Source organism: Gobio gobio (assembly GCF_949357685.1).
Source record: "Gobio gobio genome assembly, chromosome: 2".
In the NCBI taxonomy this organism is placed as follows: domain Eukaryota; kingdom Metazoa; phylum Chordata; class Actinopteri; order Cypriniformes; family Gobionidae; genus Gobio; species Gobio gobio.
In genome coordinates, this window is record NC_137098.1 from 38,585,600 (window position 1) to 38,607,627 (window position 22,028).

At 39.0% G+C, this 22,028-nt stretch overlaps 1 protein-coding gene across 1 annotated transcript in view; it reads left to right on the top strand.

Annotated features, from left to right (window-relative positions):
- The window catches only part of itfg1 (integrin alpha FG-GAP repeat containing 1), a 174,937-nt gene that overhangs the window by 98,699 nt on the left and 54,210 nt on the right, over nt 1-22,028 (top strand). Inside the window, exon 10 of the mRNA XM_079803686.1 lies at nt 12,173-12,354. Coding sequence (XP_079659812.1) covers nt 12,173-12,354 — 182 coding nt within the window. The remainder of the gene's footprint in view (nt 1-12,172; nt 12,355-22,028) is intronic.

Consider the following 22,028-nt stretch of genomic DNA (forward strand, 5'->3'; position numbering starts at 1 on the left):
AATGTTAACCCCTTTCCCTTTTTCTGTTTGCTGCTGCATCCTTTACGGCTATGGCTGTTTTCAATTTCTCCCACTACCTGAGAAATCATCTTTCCTTTGAGCCTTTGATATATAAAAGTTATTCGTGATATAAGAATATCCTGTAAGTTTCGGAGCTGAAAACTTCCGTCAAAGAAAAGCTTTTATTGACACCAGGCCCAAAAAACGAGAGATATCAGAATATGTCGACCATTGACGTCATAGAATGCAGAAGCGCCGCCTCAAGCCCGCCCACCGACTCGTGGAGCTAAACGGGTCGCGCTACCAAGCAATAAACATGCCAGTTTCAGCTCACGTGCGCAAGACATGTTTGTTCGCTTAATTTCCCTGCAGAATCGATTGTAAACAAGATACAGGTCGAGACTGGATTTGCAGACATATTGAGATTAAAACACAATGCTGTGCCTCCTATATTATATTCACTGATCGAGCCGGACAAGTAATAAAAAAATAACATTACAATCAATCGCGGGTGGATGAGAGATGAATCATTGTGTTTGTTTGATAAAGATATTTTTCGAGCCCTGTGAGCGTTTCTCCAGATGCTTTCAAAACAATTTCCACATGTACCGAGGGGAGCTGAAGCTCATTAAATATGCAAATATTATCCAATCCTAGCCGTGGGCGTTTACTTCCAAGTCTTCAGTGCGGCATGCCCATAGAAACCGACCGTTTCTTCAGAGAGCCTCAAAACCAAGGCTGAAAATAGCCTATTACTTAGTCATTATGGTGTTTTTGAATGTAAAAACCACACAAACGTCATAAATTGACCTCAGACAACAGTATAATTTTTTTTAAAGCCAGTTCATGACCCCTTTAATAAAATCAGTGCCGTTAAAATGAATTTGCGTTAATGCGTTATTAACACGTTAATTTTGACAGCCCTAATTTTAAGTATATTCTATCATGTGCCACAGAAAAGGGAAGTCATGCAGGTTTGACATGAGAGTGTGTAAAGGATGACATAATTTTCAATTTTGGATAAACTATCACTTTAACATACAAGGTTCAAAGGTATGGGGTTTGTTTATTAAAAAATAATAATAATAATTGTAAGAAGTTACAAAACTCTTATGCTCACCAAGGCTGCATTTATTTGATCAAAAATACAGGAAAAAAAATTTCCATTTTAAAATTACTCGTCTTCAGTGTCACATGATTCTTCAGAAATCATTCTAATATGCTGATTTGCTGCTCAAAAACATTTCTTATTATTACAAATGATTTTTTTTCAGAATTCTTTGATAAATAGAAAGTTTTTATTATTAGTTTACACGTTTTTATTTATACACCATTTATTTGAAATAGAAATTGTAACTTGTACCATTATGAAAGTCTTTACTGTTAATTTTGATCTATTTAATGCATTCTTGCTGAATAAAAGTGCATTTATTTTTAAAAATCTCATTGACCTCAAATGTTTGAATGGTAGTATAATATAAATATGATTAAAATAATTTTATTTACACCTTCATATAAATTACCTTGATGCTAATTATTAGGAAACTGGCCATCGCTATAGTAATGCTGTCAACATGTCGCAATACTGCAAGCCAACATTGCAACATAAGCTAGATCCCTCCCACCAAAATCATCAACAATGCTTTGTCCACTGCAAGCGATGTGTTTTTGTCACATCGGTTTCTTGAAGCGTCAATAGGATGCGAAACACTTTGTTTCACAACTCCCATCCCCCAAACCGGCCAGATCCTCCACCAGTCCTTGTTGCAGCCCTCATAATTTACAAATTAATCACTGTCTGCAGGTGACCTTCCGTTCTGGACACTCTTGCAGGTGCCGTGTCTAGTCTTTTCTCTTCAGACTTAAACACTTCGTGCTGTAATAACAGCCTGCCCTGTACCCTTCCCCACCTATTCTGCCATCAACACCTCTGATCTGCCCGTCTCCTGATTCTTGTACCACATTTCATTACAAATCGTGCTTCTCTCCTCTAGGGAGGCTAATGAAGAGGCCGTCTGTTGTAGATTCTGTTTCACATGCAGGGTGGAATGGCATGTGTTCTCTGTAATGCAATGAGCAATGAAGCTTTCTTTCTTCTTTTTTCTCCCGGAGTGTCACGAAGATGGCAGTTCATTAGACATCGCACTTTCATATCATCTGTCAGTGGCACCTATTGATGTAATGGCACCTCGTCTGGTGTCTTCCCGCCGGCGAGCTCTGATTTTAATTTCTTGGCCTAATGAAGCGTCACAGCTGGGATGTGGGAGTGGTGGAAAGCATAGCTCGGCTAAAACAGGGACTTTTTGCGCTTTAGTAAACAAAGCCACAGGGATGGAGTCTTGGCAATGTGCGAACGTGATGATGTCTCTCCGACTGATATGAGGGAGGGAAGAAAATGGGCCATTTGTATTCTGTGCACAACGTCTCCTCTATCTAAGATGTCCCATTACTTTTGCTAAGGAAAGGCTATCATGGCTTTCTGCATTAAAGAGATCATTCCCTCTCTCTTCCCCTCTCTGTCACTTTGGCAACAGCGATATAGCCTAATTTGCTGACGTATCGGCTGTTCGGTCGCATGGTGTTTGCAGGGCTCAAGCCGTCTTTTACACAAAATGAGACGCTTCAAATGATGTAAGTGACTCATAACATGACATATTGTCATGTGTGACGTGAACAAGCAGAATAAAACTATAAAGCAGAAGTAATCGCTGGTGCTGAGGTATCCCATCATCCTTAGCGTCTAGATGTTCATGGCGTTTTGCATTTATGCAGGTCTTTCCCATCTGTGTTCAGCTGATAAACATCTTAAAGCAGGAAGCCAAATGAGAAATTGCAGTGTTTTCTATGGTAGTTGGTTAATTACAGAGTGTCTCATTATCCTGGATGACACTGATTAGCTTCCATCTCATTTCTGTCTGATTGGACTTAAGGTGTGTATGTGTGTGTGTGCTCTCCAGTTCGGGTTGATTGGGTTAATCAGTAGAGCAGCAGATAGCTGGATGGGAGACTAATTCTAGCAGAGAGTTACCTCTTTTCTCTCTGTGATCAGCAACAGGGCCCGTCCCATCGCACATACACCACAAATTACCCGTTCCACTCTTTCTTTTCATTTTCAGGCTTTCTAATCTCTCCTCTCATCCATCACGCACACTCCGGGATGTCAGTCATAGTCTTAGACGTACAATAGCATCTTTTTGTATGAGTCATGCCTCGTGTTCACCTGGTCTGCCTCAGTGAACTGTCAGGTAGACATTTACCATGAGCAGGATGATAAATGTGCAGAGTCTGCGTTAGAAAGGCCTGACTGATTCTCAGATGAGCTCTCGCATCCTTTTAAACAATGAGCGGCGTACACAGGCTCTCTAGGCACCTGCCAGACGAGTAGCCCGAGCCCTCCCGGACCTGTCAGAGAGTCCAGATGGTGGGGAAATACTAGAGATGCTCCGATCAGCATTTTTGGGGCCGATCACCGATTACCGATCACCAAGATCTTGATCTGCCGATTGCCGATCACTGCCGATCACAGAATGGCAATCTTTTAAATATAATCTTGCAGAGTTTGCACCATTTGTAGAAATGAAACTAACTCTAAATTAACTGAGTCAAGATCTTAAAGAACCACAAAGTGTTTATTTTAGAAAATGAGATAACTTAAGGCTACTGTAGGCCATCTTTCCCAAATAAATGTATATAATAAATGTATATAATTATCTCACCTAAATATTTGATCATGCAGTGCATTTTTGTTTTTAAAAACAATTTTTCAGGTAGGTCTAATATTAGTATTGAGGTAAGAAATACTAAAGACATTTAATAAGAAATCAAATGTAAATTAATATTGGTCTTCCCTGAATAAATTAAATTAGATTAATCCTTACACTTAAGGTTGCAAAAGTTAGTCATTCAAGAGCAGTGAGTGTCATAAAGGTTCATCAAACAACACAAGACACAGAGACACTCAGAGACAGCAGCAGTTTATTCGACAGCTGTCACTTTAAGAGTGAACACGGATACGGTTACATGCAGTTGCACAAAATGTTCCCTCGCGAGTCACGACGGGGTTTACGTGCACACTCGTCAAGACGGTAATTTAGTACATACATTTGTGTGTATCTGACCATTTCAGCGCAATTTGTACTCGCAAGCTTTTTGTGAGATGGCCTGTGTGTGTGTGTGTGTGTGTGTGTGTGTGTGTGTGTGTGTGTGTGTGTGTGTGTGTGTGTGTGTGTGTCTCCAGACCGTGCGCGCGCGAGTGCGGTTTGAACACTGGCAAGACTTAAAAATAAATGCAAATGATAAACTTTACTGACGATGCGACACTGCCTCGATTGTGCAAAGTGGCAAATCCTGTGTCAACTGTGCAGCTGGATTTTAATGCAGATGCGATGCGCTGATGTGAAGCCATTTGAGCATTTTGAAAGGGAGAGAGAGCGCGCGCGCAAGCGGTGATTCACGCGCGCGCTGTTTGTCTACTTGCGTCCCACAGAAAGTTTTCAAATGACTGCGTAAGTTATTTAATATAGAAATATGAATTGTACCTCACCTTCAGCATTATAATTATTTTACCCGCGCTGGAAAGAGAATGAGACGGTGTCGCTGCATATCATGCCCCAGCTCTCACGGCAGGTGCGGGTTTTATGTTTCGTCAGCATGCGATCGGTTCATGAGATCGGCCTTTTTGGAGACCGCCGATCAATCATCCCAAAGCGATTATCGACCGATCGAGATCGGTTGCCGATCGATCGGAGCACCCCTAGGAAATACTCTTCCGTTGTATGGCGGCTTAAAATATAATCTGTTTACTAGCCTTGAATTATTGACTTAAACCTGTTTGCATTTTTCTAAAAGCTGCTGATAAGCAGGACATTTTGCCAGTCACATCCAGCCTGGCTTTTTCCTTCGTGAATTCTGCATGGTGCTTTTTACATCCCTCTCTGTGTGACCCTGCCGGCCTCCTCCATTCTTCCGTCAACATTGCAGTCAAGGGATGCCGCTACATCTAGCGTAATGATGTGTGCTATGCTCTTTGCGAAATGGTACAGGTCGACAATGCCAGGCTGGTTTGCCGCCAACAGTCTTCACTGGCCAGCAGCTAATGCTGCCAACACCTATTCTCCACGGCAGCTGGTTCAGGTTATTTTTAGACTTTGGAAGGATGTTTTCAATGTAGATCAAACCTGCTCATATTCAGGCTTATCATCTACATGCCAAGTTTGTCACATGCAAGTCGCTCTCTTTCATCTGAAAGCAGGACATGTCTCACCATCTAATGCTTGATAGCTTTACTGGATCAATCATCTCTTAGTCTTTTATGTTTGGTATTTTTCTCTCTTGCTTTCCCTTAACCCTCTAAAACAGGGGTCCCCAAACTCGGTCCTGGAGGGCCACTGTCCTGCAGAGTTTAGCTCCAATCCAAATGAAACACACCTGAACCAGCTAATCAGTGTCTTACTATGGCCTATAAAGACATTGATTAGCTATTTCAGGTGTGTTTGATTGGGGTTGGAACTAAACTCTGTAGAACAGTGGCCCTCCAGAACTGAGTTTGGGGACCCCTGCTCTAAAGTCTTGTTCACACCAAGAAGAATGTTCTCTGTGAAAATTTGTGTAATAAACATTTTGAATGAACGGCTGTTAATACGCCTGTTCAAACCGACACAAACATTTGCATGCCGTCAATGCGTCAGAATGTTTTACCGTGAGGTGTTGTAATCTAAAGATCTAAAGATTTTCGTCACATGCACAGAGACACTGCTGTTACTTGGTGGCGCTCACAAACTGACCATTTTAGAAACGTCAGTTAATAGTAGATGAAGAATCCAAAAGAAGCTCTTTTTTAATCTGTAATCGTGTATTTGGTGTTATTTGATAAATGCCATAGTGAATAAAAAAAATCTGAAAATGAAAGTTTTGCAGCGCTTTGTGCGCCTGGGTAACCTGCATATTTCTTTAAAGTGCCACCTACTGTCAGAGAGTGAATTATTATTTTTTACTTTAGAACTTTTACTCATTGGTATACAGAAAACTTGCGTGCAAAAATTTGACTGACATTTCTTGCTGGATATGTGTGTTGGTGTGAACAGGCCTTAATTTGTATGGGGTTTGAAAACATCCATCTTTAGAATAGTAATGATCTCAACCATGCATCAAATTGACTATAGCTATCAGCTAGGGGGTCTTGAGTAGACCTGTTGTGTGTTCACCACAATGTCAGCCCACAGCTTTGTGATTTCCATCTACCCTCCCTAATAAATCAATAAGGCTTAGCATTAACTTGCAGTCAGCAATGATATAAGTCAATTTACACAAGCAGACACAGAGTGATGGAAGCCGATTGTAGATGGCCACAAGGGCAATGACTGTTTGCATAATCATTACTATGTTGAATAAAAAGAGTCTTCAATTCAGAGGAATTCAGCTGAGAGTTAAAGCCATTCTGTGTGAGTGGGTTCTTGAGAGTGTGAGAGAGAGAGAGAAGGTTTTGTTTCCGTTTGTGAAGCTTATAATAGTAGAATGGGAGAAGGACTTTGTGATAGCTCTCCCACACAGAACAGAACTGAATGTGTGCATGCATTTTATAGTGCCCCAACACGTACCAGCATGTACACCCACTCAGTGTCTTTCATAAGGGTAATTTGTTGTATTTGAATTGGTATTGAGGTGCTCCACCATAATGACCCTAGTTTAGAAATGGTTTGCCAAGCATGTTCAATTTAAAACCTTGTCTGTATTTCCACTTAGTTATGATGAGCCATCAGTAAGTGTGCCCATAAGCTGTCATAACATATCATAACCTATTTTAACAGCCCATTAGTAAGAACTGCTTACTTGGGACCTGTGATGGGGGTTGAGGTCTGGCTCAGTCTCTACTCTCTAGTCTAGCGATTTAAAGATTAGATATTGTTATGTACAACCCCAATTCCAGAAAAGTTTGGGCATTTTGTAAAATGCAAATCAAGAATGTGTGAACTGACAAAAGTACAAAGGAAAATATTTCAATGTTTTCACTAGCAAAATTAATTGTATTTTGTTGAAATTATTTTGATGGCTGCAACACACTCCAAAAACGCTGGGGCAAAGCAAAATAACAGTGAAAAGATTACAGAATATCCCAGTTAAACTGTTTTGAAACAGTCCACAATTAGCACGTGAATTGGTAATAGGTGAGGGTATCGTGTTTGGGTATAAAAGGAGCATCCACCAAAGGTTCAGTCTTTGCAAGCAAAGATAAGTCATGTCTCACCACTTTGTGCCGAATTTCATGAGAGTATTGTCAAACAACAAAAAAAATGCTTTTCACAATGCAAGATTGCAAAGCATTTAAGTCTTTCACCATCTACCATACATAATATTGTGAAAAGATTAAGGGAATCCAGAGAAATCTCAGCACATGTAGGGCAAGGCTAGCCTGGCTCCGCCCTCCTACGTACTTCCGCCCAATTTTCATTTTCCTTCAGTACTCCATCTGGGACTGCGGAATATTCTTAGGTTTTCTCTGAACAAATTTTTACCGGTCCAATAATCGAACAGAGGGAGTGGCTGAGAACGATGACGTCGATGTCGTGCTCTAGTTTGAGATGACATACGTCGCGACCAAACGTTAACGATTGGTTATGGCAGATCCAGAATGGCTCTGGGCAGATCCAATAGTTTTAAACTTCAACAGAGTACCCGCCTTCAAGGAAGTGAGCGCTTGTCACTGGAGAGTGGCCAGACTCTCTGTACAAATGAAATGTATGAGAGTCTGGTAAGACCAGGCTAGGGCAAGGCAGGAAACCTCTGTTGAATGCGTGACCTTCGAGCCTTCAGATGGCAAGGCATGAGAAACCACCATGCTACTGTGTTTAATATAGCCACATTGGCTCAGGAGTTCTTTGGAAAACCGCTATCACTTAACAGTCTGCCGCTGCATCCCGGTGAAAAATATGTACTATTAAATGGATTAAAAATGTACTTGAGTATGTTTTTAATACAATACAAATATACTCAAATGCATTTTTAATACATTTAATAGTAGGCCTACGTCTTTTTCACCTCATCAAGAAATGATTGATAAGAGATGATTAGATGATTAGAGATGTCACAGAGTTCTCTGGGCCCAATCTCATTTCAGATGGCCCAAAAGACAATGTGTCCCGCGGTCAGATGAGTCCATGTTTCAGCATGTTTTGGGGAAAAACAGACATTGAGTTCTCCACCATCCAGACTTTCATCAGCGGCTGATGCAAAAGCAAACATCTGTTGTGCAATTGGGGTCCATCGGTGTATGGGTGACTTGCAAATGTGTGAAGGTACCATTGACGTCGAAGGCGTATATATTGGGATTGTACAGATACATTTAATGACATTTAAGATGACATCTTTCCTGGGAAGCAAGACAATGCCAGGCCTCATTCCGCATGTGCTACAACAGAGTGGTTTCTTAGACACTCTGCACAGTAGAAGGAATATGCTTGACTGACCTGCCTGCAGTCCAGATCTGTCTCTTTATTGAAAATGTATGGCACATCATGAAGAGGAGCAACTGCTGAGCAATTGTCTTGTATCAGTCGCGATTGGGCAAAAATTCCTCTCACAAAACTGCAACAATTAGTATCTTCAATTCCCAAATGATTAAAAAGTGTAATTAAAAGGAAAGGTGATGTGACACAGTTGTAAACATGTCAAGTCTTCAACTTTTTTTGGTGTGTTTCAGCCATCAATTAAATTATTTCAATGAAAACATTGAAAATATTTTCTTTGTACTTTTGTCAGTTAAATAAAGGTTAAAAAGGAATTAAAGGTGCACTGTGTAAATTTTAGCAGCATCTAGCAGTGAGGTTGCCAATTGCATCCGTCCACCGCTCACCCCTCCCTTTCGAAGCACATAGAGAAGCTACGGTGGCCGACACAGGACAAAGATGTCGTCGTCTGAGAGAGCAGAGAGTAGCTAGCGCTCTGTAGAGCCGTTTGTCCGTTTAGCGCTACTGTAAAAACACGACGGCTCAAAATGGTGACTTCATTGTAAGGGTAAAACATAACGGTACATTATGTAAGGTCTTTATACACCACTGAAAACTTCCAGTTGTGTATATTATATTGCATTTCTGTCAATAGATCGTCATAAATACTACATACTTCACCTTTAACAAATCACTTGATTTTATTGCATTTTACAAAATGTCCCAACTTTTCTGGAAATTGGGTTGTATCTTAAATGTTTACTTTGAAGGTTTGTTATTGTTATGTGTCTAATATTTTGGGGATTAGTTATTATTTCTCTATTATTTTTATGTTAATTTTTGCTATGTCTCCAACTATTTGACAGTTAACACTTGTTACTACATCTCTAGCGGTTTTAAAGTTATTTTGAACTCTTTAAATATTTAGAATTATGTTTCTTATTGTTTAAAGGTTAGTTATCATATCTTTAATTGTTTGAAATTTGTCTATTAAGTTTTCAACGGTTTAAATAATTTGTTATTGTTATATTTTTTAACAGTATGAATGGCATATAAAATATTTTTAGATATGCTCAGAAATAGTCCTAGATAGCCTGTCAAATGCTTAGCGGGAAAATGGTGCTGCAATATAAACAAACATTGCAGGACTCTCACATTTGCTCATAATGAGGCAGCTAGGCCTACAGTGCACACCATGAGTCACGAGTTAGACTTCTTCTTTCCTTTTCAGCATAGATGAGACTAACATCAGTTAGTTCTTGTTTTCAAGATAATAGCAACATTAGCTTTAGAGATATTATTTGTGTACAAATGCATGATAGTTTGTACAAATAAACAAATCAGACCTGCTCTCTCTTGCCTGATCTTCAGCATTGCTGATTCTGGTTGCGTGCCAAGGATGAAGAAAACCTTATTAGCAGCCATTACAGAATGCTCTGCCTTCTTTCGCTTGCCTTCTCCCTTTAATACTTTGTATCCATCTCCCCCTCCCTGTATCTCTAGCAATCTCTCTTTCTCTGTGCCTCCATCCCCATGGATGCAAACATGCAGAGATGCACCTGGCTCTCTGTTTTACATTCATGAGTGAGTAAGGCCTGTAGCATCTGTGCTTGTGCAAACCCCCACACACGTGCAAATGACCGATTCCTGAGAGTGAGAGGACCATAATGTTGTATTCTGCCTCGAGCCCTTCTTTGCTTTGGAATTATTTATTTATTTATTTTTGGCGAGGTTGTTCACATGACCTGTTAAATGTGACTCATATCAGACACTGGTTTAAACAAGTGACACTCCTAAACTGACCCGCTTATGTAAAAGATCATACTCTGACAAATTCATCAGAACATACATTTTATAATGCCATTTCATATTTTGCTATTTTATAAAATTAGAAGAACTTTGGACTTCCAGTCTTATGTATTAGCATTAACTTTTTTGAATTTTGTTCAAAGTAAGTGTCAAAATATTTTGCATCTAATGTGCAGTAATACATATTTTAAACCAATTGAATTTTGTACTTTCTGTGTAATATAATATTCATGTCAAGGGCCACATTACACTAGCTATGTGTCCATCCAACTATTTTTATGCGCATTCTAAAAATGCAGACAAAAAACGTAGGGGAGAGCGGGGCATAACCTAACGCGGGGTTAGTTGTAACACACATGGTTTAACACTTTCCACACATGCCAGGATGACGAAACTTGGTGTATTTACTAGTTGCCATATCAACATCATTTAGAGAAAAATTTGCGTCAAAATTAAAAAAAATCTTTGGAAGATATAACTGAACATTTATTTAACCGTAGCAAAAGTAAATGTCTTATTTAAGTTAATTTTTTGTTCTTTGTGTGTGTTTTTTTTTTTAAATGAGACAAATCTGATATTATTTTAATCTTATATCTGTTATGTAACAGTTGAGATAGTTCTTTAATGCTGATCTAACCAGCAGAAGACATGAGCCACGGTTTAAATCCCAGTTGTGCAGGTGGGGTGCGTTGTAACACTGCGTTACAATGAGCCCCTATTAGAAATATGCTATTATATTCTATACCTTTATGAATTCTTTTGAGAAACCATGAGGAAATGGTGAATAAAGACAAAGTCAATGTTCAGAAATGCTTAATTATTATTCATTTTTTAACTATGCTATATAGCTGTGTTTTGAGGTGTTTGTTGTCAAACTCAAAAATGTGTTTATTTTTAATGATTAAAAATGGCATTATTTTATTTGAAAAAGTTAATAATTGTATTTTATTGACAAAATATTTTAGTTTGTCTTGGATATTTTTTGGATTATATCAGGTAACATTTTAAGATGTCATGTTACAACGTGTGCCCCTCACATGTTACAATGTACCCCACCTATGGGGCATGTTGTCACACTTCACTTCCATTCTTTTAGGGTAAATCAAGAATAAAGTAAACACTGTATTAATGAAACAAAACCACATAATTGTATTAGACATATGTGTTATTAATGTGGGGAAAAAATAAATACTCTGAAGTTGAACCCCAACTGGATTTACACAAACTGAGAAAGTCAAAAAGTGTTAGGTTGTGCCCCGCTCTCTCCTACGTGCTCATTTGAGTCTGCATAACTGGACTAACCAGCGGATCGATCTTTTTGTTTGTTCTGAAATGCCTGGGCAAAGTCTATCGTCAAAGTTGTTCGGTATAATTACCTTTCAGAACTGTCTTACATGACTGCGTTCCCGAACAGCAGGCATCTGCCTCCAAAACCAAGATAACGCCATCGTCTGCACGCTATGAGACGCAAGTCATTTATTATATATAAAATTATTTATACAGTGGCTTCTCCTACTTTTCTTTAAAAGATATTGATATTTAACGCCAGTTTATCAGTAAGTGACGATTTTGTTCTCTTCGACTCAATGGATGGAAACGCTGCTTTATTCACAAATGTTATGTTATGTGATATTCCAATATATCGCATTAATTACATTTGATAATTTGTATGTAAACATAGCTACTGTGGTGTGCATATAATTAAGTACATTGCTTTTCATGTTTCTGTTTAATTACTTTTATGTTTATTTTGGAAAGATAATCTATATTTAAATCAATATATTCAGTATATTCAGGTTTGCTATTATATGCTTTTCTCAGAAAGTTTTTATTGACACTTGTGCAAACTTTGTTTTTTGCTTGCACATTAGCAGTGATCTAACGTGTATCAGCTCATGTGACTGAATAGTCTTCCTTTGCAGCTCCAGTGGGTTCCGGTGCTGACAGACTTCAGGAGGAAGGATTCTGTGTGGGGCTTTGTGCCTCCTAAAGAGAGTTCCAATTTGGTAGAACTGCAAATTCCCATCACCCTGCACTTAGGAGACTATAACCTGGATGGCTTTCCTGATGCCCTCGTCATCCTCCGTAACACCAGCAGTGGCAGGTGAGTCAGCATCAGTGCTGGGTAGAGTAGCCACAATCTGCACTCAAGTACATGTAATGTTTTTAATCACTCAATAAGTATGAAACAAATGATTGTTTGAGTAAGAGAAAAAGTGCTTCCAGTGAAATAATGAGTACTGGTTGCATAGGATCTGATTAAAGTTCAGATCAAGCACTGGTGATAATGATAGTGGCATGGTGAAAATAAGTCCATGAATAGAGTCATGAAATTGTTAACTGGTTTCATAATGCAAACAGTCACCCTTTTTGTGACAGTACACAGGGAGAGGTGTGATGTATACACATTCTGGGTTTTGGATGGAAACAAATCATGTCTCAGTTATAAATCACAAACATTTTTCCAGCAGACACTATATTTGCACATCATCAGAGCCAAAACCACTCCACTCCCACGACTCTCGGCCCTGCCCTGCTTCACTCCACAGAAGCTTTGCCAAAAAGCGTTATGATCCGCCTATGGACGGCCTAATGACTTCTATGTTAAAATCGGTCTGGTTTATAGCAAGACTTTTTTTTTATCATTATTGAATGGTAAAGAAAGGAACTAGGTTTTGTGTGTTAAAAGTAAAAAATCTCATCACCATGAAACTTTTAAATTACATTCCTAAACCACAAAAAGAAGTGCTTATTGCATTTTTCCACTCGTACAAGATTTTTACTTCCTAAGAAACAAACCAAGGCTGAAACTCAACCTTTATTACTTTTCCTTTATCCAAATAGGATCTTTTAGATACTGCTACAGTAGCTGCAGTGCTTTTTCCTTCTCTTTTTTCTCCTCGAAAGAATTTTAACTTTCAGTTTGTGGATTTCTTGGATGATCATGATAAAGCAAAACTTTGGACACTTTTCTGCACTTTTTTTTTTTTTTTTTTTACTCTTTAATTGTAATATTGTTCAAGCTTTCTTTCACAAAAAGTAGTTTAATTTTACATGATCTTATTCCTCCCTCTTTCTGACCATGTTACATTCTGATTCATAGACATTTGCTTATGGTTGTGCCCAGGGCTTGACATTAACTTTTTTGCTCACCAGCCACTGTGGCTAGTGGTTTTCAAAAGTTACTAGCCACTCAGCATTTTCACTGGCCATAATTTTATTGCTTGGACATTACATTTTATATGATTAAAGTTGACTTTTGCATGCTTCAATTACTTGATTTTGAGTCATTTTACTTGATTTAGAAGATTTAAAACCCTTTCAAACTTTCTATGCAGAGTGACCACTCAAATCAAGACTACAGTGTATATCAGCTGGTGTGCAAGGGGTGGGCAATATGGCTAATATGAAAATTTTTATATACAAGTTATTTTTGTTAGGCTATAAGAACAAAGAAGCAAATTCCAAAAACAATAGTACATTTCTCCAAAAAAAATACAGATACAGTAGGTTTATGTAATATGTATACATTTATTTAACACCTGTAGTTGTTTGATTAACATTAATGACATTGTAACGAGTATGAATACAGTGTGGCCCCTTTAAGAGCGCGCGCTCCCTGTTGAACTGCCTGCGTTTTGTGTGTGTGCGCCCTGCGCCTCGAGCACCCACGTGTGCGGATTATTTTCTGTTGCTAACATTTAGTTATTTTGTTTGTGTAATGCTGTGGACGGAATGGAACGCACTCTTGTGTGAGTGTTGCAGGGAATAAAGTGTGAGCTGTTGTCGATCTCCTCCGTGTTTGCATCAACTCCAGTTACGTTAAGTGAGCTATCCCAATTGTCATTCGTACACAACACGTTACAAAGTAATATTCTGACACATATCCAGTTATTACCCAACTGTTTACGTACACTTAAGCCATAACTTACTGTGTTCATGCGAGATACTAGACATCTGACTTCATTTGACTTCTGTGTGCGCGTGTATTTGACTATTCATGCGCAAGGAGAACTGAACACGCGTGCGACAAAGAGAGAGAGAGCGCACGCATGGGAAAGAGCGCTTCTGTTGTGTGTCATTCAGCGCGATTCTGCCTATCCCGCCTTCACTAACTGCAAGTTAATCGATAAAGAATTGTAATTGAATTGTAATTTTGTGAATTGTAATATTTTGTGATACAACGGTCTTGGCATTTCATTTGGCTGTAGGCTGAAATTATATTCAACCCGCCAAAGTGGCTAGTAAGAGTGGCTGCCTTACACGCCACAGCTGAAATCTACCCGCGTTTGGCGGTTGTTAATGTCAAGCCCTGGTTGTGCCATCACAACCCTGACGATTTTTGAATGACCAATTTTTGCAGCTTTCTGTAAATGGTCTGGGTGGACTAGGGTGATAATTTGTATGGTGTTTCTCTATGTCTATCATGCATCAGACTTTAAAAAAGCAGTTCATCATACATCACACTATTCACTATTATGTTAACAATAAATAAATGGCAGGTTAAAGGCTTGCTTAGTGTCAACAAAAGAGAGAGCTGGTACCATCTTCGATCTGGCCTGACCTGAGTGAGGACAGGCAGGCCTGAGAGAACAGCAGGAAGGGCATGGATGGATTAACAGCTCTCTGATTGAGATAAGATACCATAGGCTCTGCTGCTGGCCTCCAGGTGACTATGAGAGATGCTCCAGATACTTTTAGAAAACAAAGACAACTTCACGTCATCCTGAAGGGAAGGAGATCTGTGTCCAGGCTCAGAGAATGGTTTAGCCACACACAGAATCCTATAAAACCCTTTTGTTTTTATGATCTGCTTATTTTTAGTCTTTAGTCTTCATGCTTAATACAGTAGGCCGACCTAATCTTTAAGTCAGCAGAGGCTTAACCTTCCCCTCGTGTCATTATACTTTAGTGCTTGCTATAGTCTCTTCTAATCACCCCACAGTCAGTCTCATCATCTCACTTCAACAGTAATCAGGCAACATGCATCCAGAGACCTCAGAGATACACCAGAGTTTGTTCAAATCGGCCTATTGTCATTACCATGGCCTCTAATGGCTCAGATGCCAAGGAGAGTGATTTGATTCTCATAAGCCAGGAGTTGGATGTTAAAACCTCCTCCACTCACAGCTGGCCACTTTCTTATCTCGCATCAATCTGCGTGTGGATCGCTCTAAATACTCCCATGAACCTTCTCATTAAAAACCGAAGCATCTTTCCCTGAATCTCTGATCTTGTTGTTGTTTGCCATTATATCATTAAGGACATGATTGCCTTTTTTCATTTCGTTTTTTTTTCTTTTTCTCGTTTCTTTTTTCCCTCTCTTGGTGGAATCACTTTGGCCAAGTACACACTACAGCTAAATTTGGTTTAAATGAACCTTTTAGTGCTGTTCTGTACACACACACTCCAGTAATTTACAGGAGTGACAACGGCATTCTACAACCAAATTAACTCCTGAAAAATGCCGGCAGTGGCAACTGCATTTATAAAAATACTATGTAGTGTCTGCATAACCAAACTGAACAACTAGTTGTTACTGACATATTTTAATGTGTATCAGAGATGTTTCTCTCTTCTGTATGTGCCCAAAATAAACTGAAATAAATCCAAATGCTTTATGATGAAAATCTTCCCAATTATCGCAACCAGCACCTCATTAACTTGATCCCTTTATAAGCCAAGCTAAACAAAAAGCCTTAAAACGATTATAATAAGTGGACATACATGGCAACACTACAAGTTAAACACTTTAGTTAAAATTGTTGAACATACTCAAGTCTAATTTAGGGGACTCACTCCCGCATTTAAATGTCACTCCTGAAACTTCACAGTATGTATGTGGCTTTTTGCTATTCAAAACAAATGAAACCTATTTCATACTGCCCTTTTTTCAGATAGAATGTGTAATTGAATGTTCAGCAGGGACCAAATCAATAAATACAGGTTTTTGCATGTTCTTTTGGCTGTGTTAAATACAGGGGCCTAATGGATGTCTGAATGGGGCATTATATGTTCATGAGGTCAGAAGCAGCATGATGATATCCACCAAAAGTATGGGCGTTTTTCGTTTAGAAATAATTGGCAGATTTAGATGTGAGTAATGTTGTGCCAGTTTCTTTTCTTGTTCCCCTCAAATGCTTTCAAATGGCTCCAGCCAATTTTGTCAGCAAAGGTTGTCATGGTTTCTGAGGTGATAGAGTGTGTTGGAGTTGGTGAGTGTTTTTTTTTTTTTCTTTTTCGAGTGAGTGAGTGAGCGAGCGAGTGGGTGGGTGAGAAAGTTTACCCAACCAGACAGAAACGTTTTCAAAGTCAAAACCATTTAAAATTGAAATGAGAGCTTCACACTTCTTTTAAATGAACCATAAATAGTCATCAGCAGATATGGTGACAGTGTAAAGATTTATACTTATCTAAATGTTTGTTAACCATGGATTAAAACGTGTTTACATTCAATTCATATTATCTTATCGACTCTTTGGGGTTCTTCATCTCTTTATTCTCTTCATCTTCAGACCACATCATCAGCCTCTCTCTATTCTCATTGGGCTCCTGTCATTTAGTCTCTCTCTTTCTCTCTGTCATATGCTCCCTAGGCAATATAAGATAAAGGGATGTAATTGGCAGATGAGGTGTAGGTGTAGATGCTATTTTTAGCTTCTGTTGTGCCCTCTCCTTACAATCTGAATGTTTGCAATTTAGTCTGAAAAGGCCCACCCTCAAACACTGTTTTTGGAGCTGAGACCTGGAAGAGTTTGGTTTGTGTTGTCGACATGTCAAGAAGATGCAAAAAGCAAAAGCAAGTCCACTATGCATTGGAATTCTCGAATTCTTGGAACTCAAATTTATACGGTAAAACCAACGTCATTGCTAGCTGTTTGTATCACTAAATGCATGTGCTAAGGTAGCTTCCCGAGCTCAAATTCATATATGGTAATGGCCATTTTGTTTCCGATACGTGCTGTAAGCTCTAGACCAATCACAACAAACTGGGCAATCTGACCAATAAGAGCATAGTAGGCTCTCGGAAAGGACCGTTTCAGACACTGAGGAAAGAGGTGATGCTGCAATGTATATAAGAAGAAAATGTAAAAAAATTTGACCTTGAATGCATGTAAAGCTATTGTAGGAGACAATAGTTTTAAGTACTGAGGCACTCATATCATCATCTGCCTCCTAGTCTTGAAGCAGAGGATATAGCAATATTTAGAGTGTTAGACTCCTCCATCTAAAGCATATGGTTCTGTGTGGACGTATCACTAATATTTAAGGGGATGTCAGGCCTCGGTCCGTCACTGACTATACGAGTCCAACCCACATGCTGACACTGATGTGAAGGAGCTCTGGAGGAGATTAAGTCACTATATGTTCCTGTAAATCTCTCTCAGTGACCGTCTTCTGTACCTCTGACACTCACACATACATTTTATCCTTCACTGTGTGTATATAATAAGATCATTTTGTGTTAGTGTGTCACTTTCTGAGAAAGTGACTGTGGACAAGGAACAGTGAAGTACAGTGTCTTTTTCAGCTGAAACAATGTCAACATTTTGAGAGATTTGAAAAGTGCTTTATAGCTTTTGTACCAAGCTGATCTCTCTCTCTCTCTCTCTCTCTCTCTCTCTCTCTCTCTCTCTCTCTCTCTCTCTCTCTCTCTCTCTCTCTCTCTCTCTCTCTCTCTCTCTCTCTCTCTCTCTCTCTCTCTCTCTCCACTTTTAAACTAGATACACACCAGAGACAGTGTAAGTAGAAGGAGACACCATTTTTAGAAATCGCATTTACACTGCAATACTGCACAGATCTATAAGTATTTTGCCATGAGATTTTCTCAATGCATTCGCCGACATAACCAAATATGTTTTTCATTAATGTCTTGCCAAGACAAGCATTTTGACCACAAAGTGCCTTTAACATCATGCGAACGCTCTTCACAGAGCAGTCGTGTGTCCTGAATTGAGTATCGAAGTACCAAAACTTTTACATCATGAATTGCTAAATTGAAATACATTATTGACGTGACATAATCTGTCTTTCCCTATTCAAGTTTATAGGAGCTGTATGTGTATGTATGGACTACATAGAAAATAGCTGCCTGGGGACATTGCTAAGATATCTGCAGAGTGAATGGACTTGCCTTAAATGGGTTTTGCTACACACACAGAACTGATTCTGTTGGCACATTCTCGCACACATTCACTATGGGTGTTCATTGCATCTAGGCGCGACTACTGTGGTTTCAAGAGAACAAAAGTGTGCATTCCCACTTCTGTCGTTTTCTTCCACCTACTCGGCTGCTTCTGTGTCCTTCTGCAGCTTTGTTTTTTTTTCTTTGCTTTGTCCAGCTTTGCCCTTGCTCTGATTGAGAGAGAGAGAGAGAGAGAGAGAGCGAGGATTGTTGAGCCAGCTAAGCAAGCACGCTTTTCAATCTTCTCTTTATCAGCAGATTACATGTCAAATAGCTGGCCCATCTCCTACACACTCACTTCCTTTCCCATTCCGCTCTCCTCTGCTCTGGTGTCCTGCCCAGGTGCTCGTTTGGCTTCAGATGAAATGAAGAGCGGCAGAAGAGCTTGGTCATCAGCCCTCTGACTCAAATTAAATCACTTTAAGAGGGCTGAGAAGAGCACTCGCTTTGTTCATCTTCACATGGCTCTCCTTGCATTGATTTTTTTTTTGTTCACTTCTAGCCGTGTAAATAATACACAATCACATCGCCTCTGCTCATTAGATCACGCATTCTGCTGTAAGAACACATTGATCTGAATCCTTCAGCTCTTACATGAACCCAAAGCTTTTCACTTTGCTTCAGATCTCATCATTAGTGGCACTGTGATCACTTCCTTCTGATACAGCTGTGTTGAGAAGTTGTGTAATCATTTTCCACTCTAGCATTCTGTGCTGATGCAGAGATTAACCATTGTGGATGCCTCAAAAGCGAGAGAATGACCTCTGACCTCAGAGCTGAGGGTTTGATTATGTAGACAGCAGTGAGACTGCTCCATCGCCCCTCATTTTCATGTGTTAGCGAGGACGTTGTTTAGCCTGATAAAACATCTGGACACAATGTTGTTCTCTGGAGCGCATCCAGCATCTCAGGATCTTTCCCTTTCTAATGGTCACATTCAGCATTAACTCAAGTGATTCCAATTTACTGTGTGAGGAGTCTATATAGATACACTACCATTTAAAGGTTTTAGATTGGTAAGATTTTTTAAATATTGTAATATAATAAGAAATGTTTCTTGAGCAGCAAATCAGCATATTATAATTATTTCTGAAGGATCATGTGACACTGAAGACTGGAGTTATGATGCTGAAACTTCAGCTTTGCCATCAAAATATAGAGAAATATAGAAATTTTATTTTAAATGGTAATATTTTATTACAATATTACTGTTTTGCTACATTGTTGTTCTACCATCTGCAGCCTTGGTGAGCGTAAGAGACTTCTTTCAAAAATATAAAAACTTGGTAGTGGTAGTGTATTTATTTATGTTCGAATGTACATGAAAAACTGATCTGTTGAACATTATATAATACAATGGGGTTGAAAAGTCTAAATCCAATTAGTTGTTATGAAACCAGTTTAACCAAATGTTAAACCTGGAAATAAAGAACAAATTAGAAGCGTTTCTGCAAGAGGGCTGAGAATTTTGAACCCCAAATGTTTGCCATACTTACTTGCAGAACAAATTATGCTTTAATAGTCCATGGTAGCTTTAGGAAGCACTTTTTATCAAAATGAGATGGCAACAAATTAGTAATTCTAACCTGTGGCACATCACCTGTTATCAAGTTGTCTAAAAATTGCCTGTTGAATGCAGTCTTGTTAGCTTTATTATGTTAACTAGGTCATTTTTTTGTCCATATTCAAAAATGATGTGTTTTTTTTCAAGTAAAGAGAGTAAAAATTTTGTTTTTCTATTCATTCCATTCATTATTTATTCATTGTGTTCATGTTTTATTAGTCTCTCTCAATCAGTCTTTTAAAGCGGTACAGATTGCAACACAGAGCTGCACTCTGCTCCTGGCACACAGTTAACCATCCTCCGGAAATTAAATGGCTGCTAGCTGTAATTAAATCAACTTTCCTCTGTCTATGAGGGAGAGAGAGACCCACACATTAAACAACAGCTCATGAGAATAAAGAATGATTATGGCGAAAAGATAAGGGCAGAGAAGAGGAGTTTGTTTGTGCATTTAATCTAAAACAAATTTGTATTTCTACACAGAAACAAATATGGTAGTACAGTGTTTAATAATAATAATAATAATAATTTGTTACATTTATATAGCGCTTTTCTGGGTACACAAAGCACTTTACATGGAAGGGGGGTATCTCCTCAACCACCACCAATGTGCAGAATCCACCTGGATGATGCAACGGCAGCCATATTGCGCCAGAGGGGCCACCACACACCAGCTTATTGGTGGAGAGGAGACAGAGTGCTGAAGCCAATCAGTATATGGGGATTATTAGGAGGCCATGATGGACAGAGGCCACTGGGCAAATTTGGCCAGGATGCCGGGGTTACACCCCTACTCTTTTTCTAACTGACATCCTGGATTTTTAATGACCACAGAGAGTCAGGACCTCATCTGAAGGACGGTGCTTATTGACAGTATGGTGTCTCCACCTCTACCAGTAGCTACCTAATTTTCTTTTTTTCTCACATAGGCAGTGGTTTACCATATATTTACTATATATATATATATATCTCTCAGTTGAATTATTCAAACATTGAATTATTTGCCCTTGCTGAGCTCGGACTCAAATCAAATCTATAGCTACTACAGCTGCACAGGGCTCTGTTGCTAGGCAATGGCCATCCATCTCATGAGCATGTGTTTTGAAATACTTGTCTCGTTGTCAGTCAGGATTAGCGGCAGTTCCACTAAGAGTAAAAAGACGTCTTCATTTTGCAAGGATAGAAGATAAATGTCAATAAGTGTCAATATTTTTCACTCCTGACAGCATCAGATCCATCGTGGTGGAATGTATTCCCATTTCCTTTTAAGACTTTTAATGGCATCTGGAAAGGCATCCGCGATTAAAGTTTAAAGGCCTGTCAAACATTTAAGCAAAGATTTATTTCCTTCACTTTAGATAGGAGGGATTAATTTGAAAGGTCTCTAAAAATCTACATTGCCCGATTGGGGAAGACATGGCTTTCTGGTTATGTTGCTCTCCACATTAAATGACACTCTCATCTAAACTGATCCACTTCCCGTACTCTGGTAATGATGTATCTGTTCATTCATGCAGTCTACATGAAGTATTCTGAGTCCATGGAGAGGTTGTAGCAAGCATGGGCTCATGTCGGAGCTGATTGGCCCACCAATGCATGCTGAAGCATTAGCATGTTAGTTTGCTTTCACTCGAAACATTTGAGTGCCATCCATCATTCATCCTTCTGTCTATCTTTCAGTCTATGGTTCTGTCTATCGGTCTATTGTTCTTTCAAATAAACATTTGCTTTTATAGTTCAAAATGTAATTTTTTCCTTTATATACAAATTTGAGTTGTAATTCTGTGTCCTGTTTTCTACCTGGTTGAAGTTACAAATGACTTTTTTTAGCCTCATATGTACAGTATTTTCTGCATGTCTATCACTTTTTTTCTTCCTTATTCAGAAGCATACTATTTTCAGAGAGAGAGCAGAGGTAGCGAATGATTGAAATGCCATCCACCCTCAGACTGCTTTGTTTTTGCCCTTGAGAGCAAATTGAAAAAGAAGTAGACCAACACATACGGCAACAGAGAGAGCATGAGAGAAG